The sequence below is a fragment of the Copidosoma floridanum genome, unplaced genomic scaffold, assembly GCF_036245765.1.
Source record: "Copidosoma floridanum isolate Cflo_tuat_1 unplaced genomic scaffold, Cflo_Japanese_pri ptg000040l, whole genome shotgun sequence".
NCBI classification, from domain to species: Eukaryota; Metazoa; Arthropoda; class Insecta; order Hymenoptera; family Encyrtidae; genus Copidosoma; species Copidosoma floridanum.
The window spans coordinates 5,267,967-5,280,803 of NW_028321917.1; the positions used below are offsets into that span (position 1 = coordinate 5,267,967).

The window sequence follows — 12,837 nt, forward strand, 5'->3', positions numbered from 1 at the left end:
TTGAAAGTGAAACGCCAACTACTAGGTGCACGTATACACATAAAAAAAAGGAAGTGGCGTATACAGCCTTGTGATCTGACCGAATTTGCATAAAGTTATCTCAAGGCTCTTGTTTTCCCGCAAAAAGTACCATCTTCCGTGTACCTTCTACAATGACAATACGATGAAAAATAGAAATACAAGATACCTGTTATTACCGTTTGCTAGTCCCTACCATACTAGAAAATATTATTTGCAAGAGCCAAAAGCGTCAATTAAAATACAGTCATATCCGCGTAATATTGACACATGACTAATTTCGACTTTTATAGGCTGCAACGTGTAAGCTGTTTGCCGAGTGATAAAAGCTCCAAGTTATCAGCGCCGCGATATTTCGACTCCACTTTTATTAATTTTTTTTCGGTTACACGTTACTTGCTCAATCGTCTTCGGTGCTCGTGAGGATTTTTGATTAGCATGTTTTATCAGGTCTCGGCTAAACCGTGTCTATTAAATGGAGAAATATTATCTTTTACTTAAAATTATCGTCATCGATACCACGAAGGCACATCATGCCTCGGCGAGTCCAAATTTACGGGCCTGTACTAAAACATTTCAATTTGGCAAACGCTTTTTCGAAGTTGACTTTTCAAGTAAGTAATTCTGTCGTTCCCAATGTCTTCTTTGACTTTTAATTTTAAAACCTGTATATCGAATGGAAGTAATTTTTTTTAAAACATTGTTTAAAATTGTTTGAAGATGCTATTTCAACTTATTTTATTAATTATTTACAACGATTTTGAAAAGTGTGAAAGTAAGTCTTGGAAATATTGGTGAAAAAAAAAATCTATTGCAAAACTTGGATTTTTTTTTAGAACTTTTTAATTTTGTTGCGTACGATCTAAATATTAATCTTCCGTGTTTTATCGATTATAATTTAAAAATAATCGGAACATCGTGTGTACCACAGTACCTTAGTATTTTTTTGTTATTTTAGCATATTCTGTACACCAAAAAAAAATCATCTTTCAATTCATTGTAATGAAAATTACTTCCAATGAATCAACTACTGTATCACGATGGATGTACGGATATTTAATAGAAAAAATAGCATAACTCGAGTTGACATATACAGCCAAAATGCGTTAAGCAGCCTCGGCTTGTATAATAAATAAATTTATGTCCATACACCGTATGCTATAGTACAGATTGTATATTCGAACACACACACATGTACACAAACATCCGTACTGCTTTGAACTCAAGTTTAATTACGTAATACACGCGCGCTGAATTTTAACGATTTTCGCAACAACGTCGTGGCGGGCCGGGGACGCGTTTCGTTTTGTAAACAGACGATTTGAGAACACCAAGAAAGGTTAGGTCGCTGCTACACTGCTGTTACTGTGATTTAGTTTTACAAACAGAGAAAAAGACAGACGTCAGTACTTACTAACTCTAGTCTACGCGAGTACGTACAATCGGACTGAACTAAATACGTTGTTTCGCGGTTTAACTCTTAATTTGCACCTCGAGACTTGCTGACGATTGTAGTATTTACCTACTAGTTGCTTACAGTTAATTGTTGTACTATCTAAATTATGAAAGTTACTTTTGTTTCGCATCCATTGACACATGAGCTTATAATTCGTTGGAAGCAATGTGATTAACTAATTCAATTTACTCCAGATGAATCTTACCTATATTTTTGTCTCAAAACATATCAAAATCAGCGCATTTATAGGAAAAAGCTCAGTGTCGAAAACTTTTGTATACACTCTTCCGCGCCAACAAAACCTTTATTTTTCACATGCGAGCACGCACGTAAACAAAGTTGTGTGGGCTCGCATCTTTCCCTCATAAACATCATTATGGCTAGAGTTACTCCACCCACCCGAGAAATTTCTTTCCTCCCTATACTTTAATAGCAGCGCTGAATGTTCAGTAAAAAGTAAGAAAGAGCAATGCTTCGCAACTATGCTTGTGTGGCTGTCTGGTTTTTTCGTTTTGTTTTTGTTTTTTGTTTTCTCTTTTTTGAGATATACTCTTGGACTTTCAAGTGCTCGTATGCAGTAAAAATAGAACTAAGTCAAGCACTTACTTAAAAAAAAGTTGAGCCAGATTCCTTGTAAACATACTTTTAAATTATTTGGTGAATGTATATCATGCTAGAAGACATCACATCACCCATCACAGTTAGAATAAACTGAACTTTAGAATATTTTTCCGCTAAAAGTAAAATCATTAAGATACCTAGGACGTATTTGATACCAACAATTTTCGTACTTTTTAGTAATTAGATTGAGAAAGGATAGAACTACCAACGCAGAAAAAAATTGCACTGTTCGAAGTGTGAAAAATGAAGACAGCAAGTTTGATTTTGAAGACACACAAATTTTAGATTAAGAGAGGAATATACTAAAACGCAAATTTTCAGAGAGGAATATAACACATATCACCCAACGCATCTTAACAGGACCAGAAGAGTTCAATGGTGTATCAGGATTTTATGAGCGTGTAACACCTATGACTCATTTTATTTAACAGTCATATCCTGCGACCGGTGTATCAGCTATGCACATAATTGAAGATTTCGCTTTTACGACTGATCAAACGCGCAATAGATTCTAAGATCTACCAGAAGATAGCATACCTCTCGAAATGTTGCCAGAGGCTATAACTGATGCTCTAGCACCTCTGGAAGGTGCAGTTGAAGAACAGAACGTTGCCAATAACGGTGACGATGTCGAATTAAGTGCTGCGATCCAAGAAGAGCAGCAATACATTTTAGAACAACAGAAACAAGATACTGGCGAAGTTGAATACACGAAGTCAGAAGCTTCAAGCGATGATGGCAGTGTGTACGACCCTTATCGATACCTCGATCGATACCACAGGACACGATCAACCGCAAACTTATTAGGATAGGCGATGTCAGTCAAGCTTTCAAATGAGCAGAGACAAACAATAGAGAACTGTGGAATCTCAGAAGAAGGTTTTAATACAGATTTCCAGAGATTCTCTTTAAGTTAAGAAGTACTTTTCTCATACATTGCAGGTTGGATACGAAATTTCGAACAAAATTATAAAACAGGAGCGACATTACTTGAGCACCAAACTGGTTCGATCTTTTAACCGATCAAGACTTTACGCTGAAGGAAGCGTCAGAGGCGTAAGCGCACACCAACTTGAGCACAGAACATCCGTAGCTAGACGAGTTATGGCATACAGAATGTCAAAAGAAGATGAAAACTGATGACATACGTGGAGCTGTTATGACTTTAATCGGTATACCCAGGTTCCCGCAGAGTAGATTGCAACAACAAATTCAATGTTTGAGTTTGGTGTTGTACAAGCTCTAAACGTATTAACGAAGTTCACAGCGCATACGGAGAATGAGCGATTACGCGCTCCGTTAATGAATTGCAGCGTTCACAAGAAGAACAAGAATTAAAGCTGCATAGCCGGCGTCACTCGTCATCCTCAAGTGTTGTACCAGGACAATTTCAGTGCAAGGGATCATCAACACCCTAAGCCTGTAATGATGGCTTGTATCCAAGCACATCATCATTATCATTGATACAAGCTGTTTTGTCACTTCAAAAATCACTTGGAGTATACCTGTATTCATTGATTCATATATAACTTAACATTTTCCAACTTTTTTTTTGTTGGTAAATTTTTGTAATTAGGTTTTTTCATGAAAAATTCTATTTGGTCCGTCTTGTATAATTTTGAAAATTAATCGTTATACGTGTTTTTTCTTTTTTCTTAAAAATAAACATTAAAAAAAATTATTATAGTACCTTAAAATTATGGTTTTTTAAAAGTTACAGAGAGCACCATATATATGTGACGTTGTGAAGTATAAATTATGTGTGAATGTTCTACAATTAAGTACAAAAAAATGAGCCCAAAAACATAAAAAACGGTTTAAAACTTTTAAAGATACAGCGTTTTGAAGAAAGTGTCGAACACACAAAATAAACGATTAGGTACATCAAATTTTCTCAAAATTTAACCTTGTCTACATAGTACTAATCCAAGTATTCCTAAAAGTTTCAAGAAAAAATATTTATTTTCACTCGAGCTATAGTAAAAATCAAAATGACTGTTTTTCGAATGTATTATAATGAATTTTTCAATTAAAAAAAAAAAGAAAAAAATTACGTGTTGATTATATTTCAACATAGTACGAGACGGACCAAATGGAATTTTTCATACAAAAACCTAATTATCGTACTTTCTTTCACCTATCTCCTCGAAATTAATTCAATAAACAAAGTTTCTAAAGTCGTAAAAGTATATTAGACGTGATAAACAGACGAGTCGGTATATAAACACTCACTGAGAAGACGACATCTCTGTATTCTTATCCAATGCAGGCTTTACCATTGCAAGATGGTCCGAAGTTGGGCAGGCTTGGTCGATTTACCAGTTTGCTATCAAATTTCTAACAGGGATAAGGATGTATAGAAAAGGTATACTCATCACTTAAAAATTATGAACAAGACAGTGATAAATAAGTGAATTGATGTTTAGAAAATTTCTAGCTTATCATTACTAAACGTTTTTAAATTAGTTGAGTTGAACCAAATCATTGTATAATTTGTATTTACTAATGTAATAAAAAATAATCTTATGATACACGACCAAACTTAACTTGTAGTCCGAATAAATTGGGCAATAGTTAAATAAATAATAAAAAAAATAATACATAAAACAGTTCATACGTGGATATCTTTAAAAAAGAACGAGCAGAATGTAAGACGACATACGACTCTAAGTAGTTCATTGTACATAATATCTACGTATAACATTCATATACGATAATTATATTACATAAATTTACAAGTATGCAAATCTCTGTAAATGTATAAAAGAATTGAGACAGCTGACCACATACTTCAGGCTTGTCAACTTTTCATAGAAAAAAGATTAGATATGATCAATAAATTAAACGAGCTTTCATAGTTTGATAACAAAATAATAATTGAAAAATTCTATACTGTTAACATATTTTTGCATTTTATTACTGAGATCATATTAAATAGTAAGATTATGAATTGTGACATGTAATACACCTACTAATCTACACATTATTTCCAAACATTACGAAAAATGAAATTAATGAGATATAAGCAGCGTCAATTCGTGTTTCTCAGAAAAACCATATGTTTACACATATTCATAAATTAGCTAAACCAAAATTTTCAACTCTTGCGAGAACTTATTATGTATTTTATTCAAATATTCAGTCGTCTCATAAAAAAAAAAAATTTTTGACGTGCTTACACTAATTAATACGTCAGAAATTTCCGCATGTAATATCGTTTTTAAGAAATTTTATATTTCGTTTAAGTAGTTAATTATAATTAAATGAACATTAACAAAAAAAAATTCAGACAAGTAACGCAAATTAAGAAAATAACCCCGATTGGCCAAACATGAACTCGTTGAGTTTACCAAGCAAAATCGGCAACCCTCTTTTGCTTTGGAAATAACGTGAGCTGGAGCTTCGGACTTGGAAGCAATAAGACCAACTGACAAAATCATCGCACATTGAACGCATGGTTACAGTCTTTGCGCTTTTTTCTTGTTTGAAGCTAAACTCAATGACTTAACAAAGTAAAATCGTAAGCATATTCGTGGCATCAAAGTCGTGGGCTCCAATTTTTCTATTTTTCTTCAGAAAATTGGTTATTTTGTGTTAATACAAAAAATGTATCATTACAAGACTTGAAGTCTGTTTCATATATATTATAGACACTCTCTAAAGCCCGTGTACAAGGTGCACAATATAGATACATCAGTTAAATAAAGCAGTAGGTGTGCTGATACACGTATATACCTACGAAAGTAAAACTAAAAATACGAAAGACCAGTAAAATGGAGCTTCACGCGCACGGGACACGAGAGAAGAGCTAGCCGGCAAACGGCTGATATTATTCTCCCTGCATGCAAGCAAGTGTACATAGTATCGGTATATACGCAGGTATAAAAATGTGCAGAAACGCTTCTCACTCTCTTTCCCTGCCCTGCCTCTTCGCGTTCTTCTTTGATTTTCTTATTCTCCCTCTGTCGCAGCAGCAGAGACAGACAGAAAGCGGCGCGCGCAACGCCATAGAACACCACATGCCACCCCATTACACGCGATACTAAGGGTATGTACGTACATACTCGCTTGGTGTGGTGTTATAAGCACCACAAAGTCACGAGAACGACAAACAAAAAGAGCCCGTACAAGTTATACATTTTACCTTATTATACTTTTTGCCGGAGTACGATATGCATGGACTGTCGCGAAGTCTAGCGCAACGACGTGGAGATTGATGAGCGGCGTCTCATTGTTCCGGCACTGTTACGGTGTACTATCGCCGCCGCTAGGTGATCAGAGCAGCCGGTTCACGATACAATTGTAATCGCGATGCAAGTATGTACCTAATAAGTATATCTCTCCGCTGTTTTCGGTATATCAGCCGCGTGGGAGAGACCCACTGCATCGGCGTACTATAATACAGCACTGAAATCGGCACTCCGAGTGGGGGGGTGTTGGAGAGCGAGATTTCGGAGTCGTCGGTGTGGGGCAAGGATAAAATCGGAGCAGGATGAGGAATCTATAAATTAATAACGCACGATACGAGGCAAATCGGCCGAATGGAGGCTCGCGCGACTCGGCGCTCCAAACAGCTAATGCGATACTAAAATCGTCGTCGTGCGCGCCGAGAGTACGAGTCGCTCGACTCGCTCTCTTTCTCCTTCTTCTTTTCCTTCTCTCCTCCGGGCTATCGTTCGCGCGCTCTGTTGTATATACTATACATACATGGGTGTATCGGTGATGGGAGAAGCATATGTACACACATATATATGTATATACACACACGTGCGTGAGAGAAGCGCAGCAGCCGCCGTTGGGGCAGATGCTCGATAAGTGTATATATATATATATATATGTATTATTATTATTATATATACGTGTAGCAGGAGGTGCAGGAAAAGGGGAGTGTGGAACCGGAGTCCGAAGAGCTTGGCCCGATGGGGCAGCTGATGGTGCAAGCCGAGCTTGGCCGAGAAGCGACGGGCCTCTGCGAGCGCTCTGGGCCTCATTTATATATATAGTCGAGATATCGTGCCGGGGATCTCTGAGCATTGTATACATGTAACAGAGAGGGGAGGATACGAGGGCATTTTTATACTCCGTTTGGTTGGGAAGAGGAAGAGGAGAGCCAAAGGGGGATACAATTATATTATCTCTGCGAAACGGAGCTATGAAGCTATATGTGTTTGTTGTGGAGGCATGGGTGTTTATGCGGCACCGAGATCGAGAGAAGTATGTGGAACCGATTTTTTTCGTCGCTGTTTCGAGCAGTCAAAAATTGTACGGTAGGTATAATGTTTAGATTGGGAAACGGAATCGCTCGCGCGACTTTTATTGGCTTTTAATGACTGTTCGTGGAAGCGTAATCGTTTCTTACTTTTATTCTCATTCGAATAATATCGCTGTGCATTTCAACTCGTGGAAATTTGTGCCACGGCCGATTTTAGTAGTGGAATCGATTTCATTGACGCTTCTTTTTCTTAAACAATTTTTTGTTTGATTTAAAAAAAAGTTAAATCAAATGCATTACGCGAATGGTCATTGATTTTTTCGAAGCGTCGAGTCGAATTTCGTAGGAGGAAAAAAACGCGTAATCGCAACGATTGCTTTTGCTCGGTAATGGTCCGTCGGAATTTTTTGTACCTTTCGTTTTTTACATCAAAAACAACAGTCATTCCGTACAATTTCCTTTTTTGTTGAATGAAAAAGTCCTCCGTTCAACAAAAAATTTGTTACGAGGTAGAATAATAACGTACCATCATTAAAGGAAAAAAAAAAATAAAAGAAAAAACGAAAAAAAAAAACTGACAATCGCTCTGGCTTTTTCTACCTTTCTCTAGTACTATATGCTTCAAGTGAACCGTATACCTACACATGCGGCAACTCCTTCACAGTACCTATACAGGGAGCGCATACAAAAGAGGAGACGGAAAATTGGCCTATGCGCGGTGTACGTATACTTATAATATACCTACTCCGGAAGTGCACAATAGGCACTACATCGTATACCTTCCATTCTCTAGCTCCTCCTCCCGTATGTGTCGTGCGACTGTAACACGGCGCACCACCACACGCCCGGAAGGCCAGACTTGTGCACGTACATGCACTAGCGCACCACACGTGTAGGTACCAGCCGTCCTGATTTTCCGCCTCGGCGAGATTTTCCACCCCTCCGTGATGCTTTCGGCTCCAAACACACCCATGCAGAGTCCAACTGCGCGGACAGTCAGTTTTCAATAGGACTGCAGATGAAAAAGAAAACGCGACCAGATCGAGGATGGTCAATGGGCATTGTTCGCCCGGGAGGGGACTCGTACAATAACGGTCTCCACGCGCGCGCGCGCGCGCGCAGATCAATTCATCGATTATCGGCGACGAGGAGACACGTCTCCAAATGGCTATCAATGAATCTCTTTTATGCGCCAGCAGATAGTAGAGAGGTTTAATCGGCTGGGCCTCAATGATCGGATGCGCCGTTTTATAACTCACGTACAGATGCATGACTTTTCCGTTCTGCGTGGATGCTCTGTTTCAGCGAGATAAGAGAGCCACATGAATCGAGTCTTGTGAAAGCACTCGCACTCATAATATCATTGTGTTATTTAAATGGACTTTATTTCTAAACATTTAGAAAAGTAGGTACGGGTAGATACAACTATTTACATGACTCGAGTGCAAAACACAAAGGTGGTCTTCGAAGCACCAGGAGCTTTTCACTGTTTGCCCCATTCGGCAAAGTCCGCAGAGTCAAAGTCCTTCAGCGTCATGGGCCTCATGGAAATTGGCAGGCTGTTTTCGAACTCCTTGTACTCGTCGCTAAGGGGCCATGGATTTAAGTTTTCCTCGACCAGCTCTTCAGGATCTAAAGCTGAATCGAAGAATTCTTTGACGATGAACTCTGGTTCTGGATAGACCCTCTGATGTTTCGCTTGCTCGCTAGCTGCAACTGAAATTTATCATTTTCACCATAAAGTACACAATAATCATTCATTCAAAGCATTGTTGGATGTATACATTTTTTGAACAATTTACCTGCAGCTTGCAACTGCTGAATGTAGTAAGGTGGGCAGTGCGAGAACTTGCACAGGTGACCAAAGTGACATTCCCCATTATTCAAGAACCTCTTGCACGGCTTCTTGGCGAGTTCTTCTTGCAAAATCTGCTTTGGATCTGAAATTCGTTGAAAGATTGATTGAACTGGTCACACGATGAAAGCACTCGTTACAACTCAAGTGTGCGGTACCAAATGTTGATTTACCTCTGAATTGTCTGTAGTGATTTTCTCTGTTCTTCACGTGCTGCATCGATGCCAGATGCTTTTTTCTCACCCCAGCCTCGTCTTTGAAGGACCGGTCGCAGTACTCGCAGTAATAGTGCTTGCCTCCCATGTCTTTCGCTGGTCTGCCCAAGACCAATTAACCTAAATTCGTTCTCCTCTGGAACTTGATTACTTTCACATGCCAACGAATTACTCAGTACTCTAAGGAATAGAGTGTATCCAAGAGTAATTTTTTCACTGATAAATTAAAACGTTTTTTATTTCAAATCACACAGTCCAGACGTAATGAATCGATGCTTCTGGAATACGTAAACAAACACTGCAGAGTGTATGTTTTTCTCTTAGGTCAGGTTAGACCAGAGGGAAGTTGACTTTCGTAGCGCCACCTGCTGGGGAGCTTTAGAAGCGAAGGCGCCAAAATTCAAATTCGTTCGTGAACTATGCATTGGTAATTTTTAAAATAAATACACATGGGTAGACAATTTTTTTTTTCAGTAGGTGATGAGTTTATTTTAAACAAACAGATTACATTATAATACTTGTCCATACGCTCGATAGTGTAATTACAACTGCTCGTTACACGTGTCACTGCTTCTCATTTCTCTCGTTATAATCCTCTTCGCCATCTAAAACGCGTTTTAGCTCGTACAGTAATATTCAGCACCGCGTGCGTCGCTACTAAGTAGAAATCGTGAGTTTTTGCACTATACAAATACAAATGAGCAAGGGAGAACACGAAAATAATGATCAATCGGTACAAGCGTTGCGAGTATTTTTTATTTTTTTATTTTTTTTCTGAATAACGCCTTTTTGTCAATTGGTATGAGAATCGAGGACTGTATATGTGTAGGAGACGAAAAGGGCGTGAAACTACTCGACACAGTTTGACATTTACCTCGTGGAGTAACGAAAAGTCCACGCCAATCCAATACGGTTTTCGATGCGCAGTACAATGCTTTTTGCAATTTTCATCTTCAACACCCTTTTCGTGTCCATATCCTACATTCCAGTATTCTCGTTTCACCTTGGAGAGAATAAATAGGGAGGGGGAAAAAAATGGGAAAAGCTTTTAGAGCTTTTTTCAGCACAGATGCACACCAGAGCAGCTATATGACGGGCAGTGGACGTAAAAGCAAAGCCGAAAGGGACATGAGGGGGGGGGGAGTGGGATTGACGTCAATTTAGTCGTGGACGTGCAGCTCCGACTCTAGCGGCTCGAACGGTGGATAAGAGGATCCGAAGAAGAGACGCGGCGGGCAAAAAGTATAAGGGGCCGGTGGATTTGTTAGCTCGACGTGACGTTTTTCGTTACTAAAGCGCATCGAGCTCACGTTGTACCTCAGGGGTGGAAACGCGTACCTTTGGCCTTCCCTTTTTTCCCGAATCTATTAATACCTCGAAACGAAGGCTATCGGATGGGGAATCATCGCGCTGCATGATTATTCGGAGGGGGACGGGTGTGTGGGAAATTTATGGAGCACCGTGATGTGTAATATTTTCGTATGGTATTGGAGTCATGTGGCTGCGTTTGCACCATTGGTCGTACACTCAAGTGGAAAAGTATTTGGTTTAACTTTGGCTCCGTTTGTATATTATGCATGTATTATTGCGTCGTTCAGTATTGTAAGAGTGGCTGGCTTGGATTTTTTTTTTTTTCTTGTTTTTATAACACTACTTTATTTTTTCCTTTATTTTTTATTTATTTATTTATTATTTTTTTTTTTTTTTTCAAGTGCATGCAGTTTTTAGGCCCGCTAAAAACAAGCTCCCGACAACTTGACGCGCCCAAGAAGCGGCACCGGCCTTGAAAATCATTACCGTCCGCAGCACAGAGCGTAAATACGTATACCCGAAGCACGGAACGGTAGAGATTTTTTTTTTTTTTAATTTCCGAAAGTGCCTCTAAAATTCGAGAAGATTTTCTTCCTTTCTTCCTTGCCGGTGGTTTTTCCAGTCGCCAGAACGAAAAGTGAATCCTCGGGAATACGGTTCGTCTTTTTTTTCATTTTCACGTGCTGCGCCCTCGAGCGTTTTTTTTTTTTTAAACGCGGAATTTGTCGAAGCAACGAAAAAAAAGGGGGGGTGAGGGAGAGGTAACGTCTCATGCAGTAACTGGTTTTTAATTAAAATTACTCGGAATGTCACTCGCTCTACTTACAAAACCCCGCGAGCCGCGTGTACTTTTATTTGTTTATTTTGTTTCTTTGGTCCGATTTTCACTGCGCAAATTATTGTGTGATTTTTGTGAGAATAATTTCGCTCATCGCACGAGGAAACTGATGCTTCGAGCTTTAAAAGTACAAGTAAATGCTCGCCGACAAGTTGTCACAAGCCAATCAGAAAATTCGTGAGGTAACAGCTACGGACTATTGTTACTCGTGGTTGAAGGTATATGTATATATCACACGCAGACTTGGGCATGTATTGTTTTTCAATTGCCCTGCGTTACAACGTATTTTCTCGAAATGTAATGAATCCTCTGTAATGACAAACTTTTTTTTATTACTTGTAGCAGAGTATTTGTCAAAATTTTTACCAGTAAAAGTAACGCGTTGTATTTTAGAGGAGACAAAAAAACTGAAAGAAAATACCATGATTTTCCGAAAAACATATCGCATTGCGTTCTGCTCGAAATTTTTTTTTTAATATTGTAATATGAGTACAGTAATTTAGCAAAAAATTTCTACCCAAAAACTTGTAATGTTTTAAAATCTGTAAAAAGTTGTGCCCAAGTCTGATCACACACTTGCTTTATGTATAAGAGTGCTTCGCTTCAACAGAGACACATTTATCTCGCACAAAAAGAACAAACGTAGAATAAAACGATCACTCGATTATTATTATAACTTTTTTTTTCCAAACAATAGCTGATTTTTTTTTACGGCCAGATGCAGCAGACACTCACGGACGCCATATCCCTAATCAGTTTTGTCGTTCGCGATACGGATTCAATCAGCCTCTCGTCCTTTTTCTTGTCCTTCCTAAAATTATCACCGCGTGGGCTTCTGCAATTCCATGGGGTCCCCTTTCGCCCACAATCATCGGTCCATTTTAAAAACTTTAAAATCATCACGAGACTTTTGAAGGTAGATTATCATCATGCGTTATTCGTGTCCGCGCCTTTTTTCTCGGACATGATGTTTTTTAAGGAGGTTCGAGGATGTTTGTCCAGCGTCGCGTGAGGCTTTTTACTGTAATGGGGGGGCTTCTGTCTATTTGTGGCGGCAAATTGAAACGTATGGATGAGCTTTTTTGCGCTTAGTCTGGGAAACCTTTGATTTGCGCGGAACGGAGGATCGTAAAAACCGGGGCTTTTATGCTTTCTTGTGCAAGAGGAGTTTAGTGTACCATACAATTTTTTTTACTTTTCGTTTTTTATTAATTTTAATGGAAAAATCATTGGTCAACTTTTCTTTTTCTCCGAAAAAAGATAAATTTATTCCATGCTGCACTTTTAATTTGGTAATCAACTTTGGAGTGG

General features: G+C 38.6%; 1 protein-coding gene across 1 annotated transcript; it reads right to left on the reverse strand.

Moving 5' to 3' along the window:
* Positions 1 to 8,490: 8,490 nt before the first annotated feature.
* On the reverse strand, positions 8,491 to 9,665 carry LOC106641552 (zinc finger matrin-type protein 5). Its single transcript, XM_023389791.2, has 3 exons — positions 9,336 to 9,665; positions 9,110 to 9,247; positions 8,491 to 9,023 (listed from the first exon to the last, which is right to left on the reverse strand). Exons 1-3 carry the CDS (start codon positions 9,463 to 9,465, stop codon positions 8,791 to 8,793), a joined length of 501 nt encoding a protein of 166 aa, XP_023245559.2. The 5' UTR covers positions 9,466 to 9,665; the 3' UTR covers positions 8,491 to 8,790.
* Between the last annotated feature and the right edge of the window lie 3,172 nt (positions 9,666 to 12,837).

What these genes read in the sequence shown, in the direction of transcription:
- LOC106641552 (XM_023389791.2), bottom strand. Translation starts at nt 9,465, where the DNA reads ATGGGAGGCAAGCACTATTACTGCGAGTACTGCGACCGGTCCTTCAAA. An exon ending in TCACTACAGACAATTCAGAG is followed by an intron (nt 9,248 to 9,335) that starts GTAAATCAACAT and finishes AACGAATTTCAG; the next exon opens with ATCCAAAGCAGATTTTGCAA. An exon ending in TCAGCAGTTGCAAGCTGCAG is followed by an intron (nt 9,024 to 9,109) that starts GTAAATTGTTCA and finishes GATAAATTTCAG; the next exon opens with TTGCAGCTAGCGAGCAAGCG.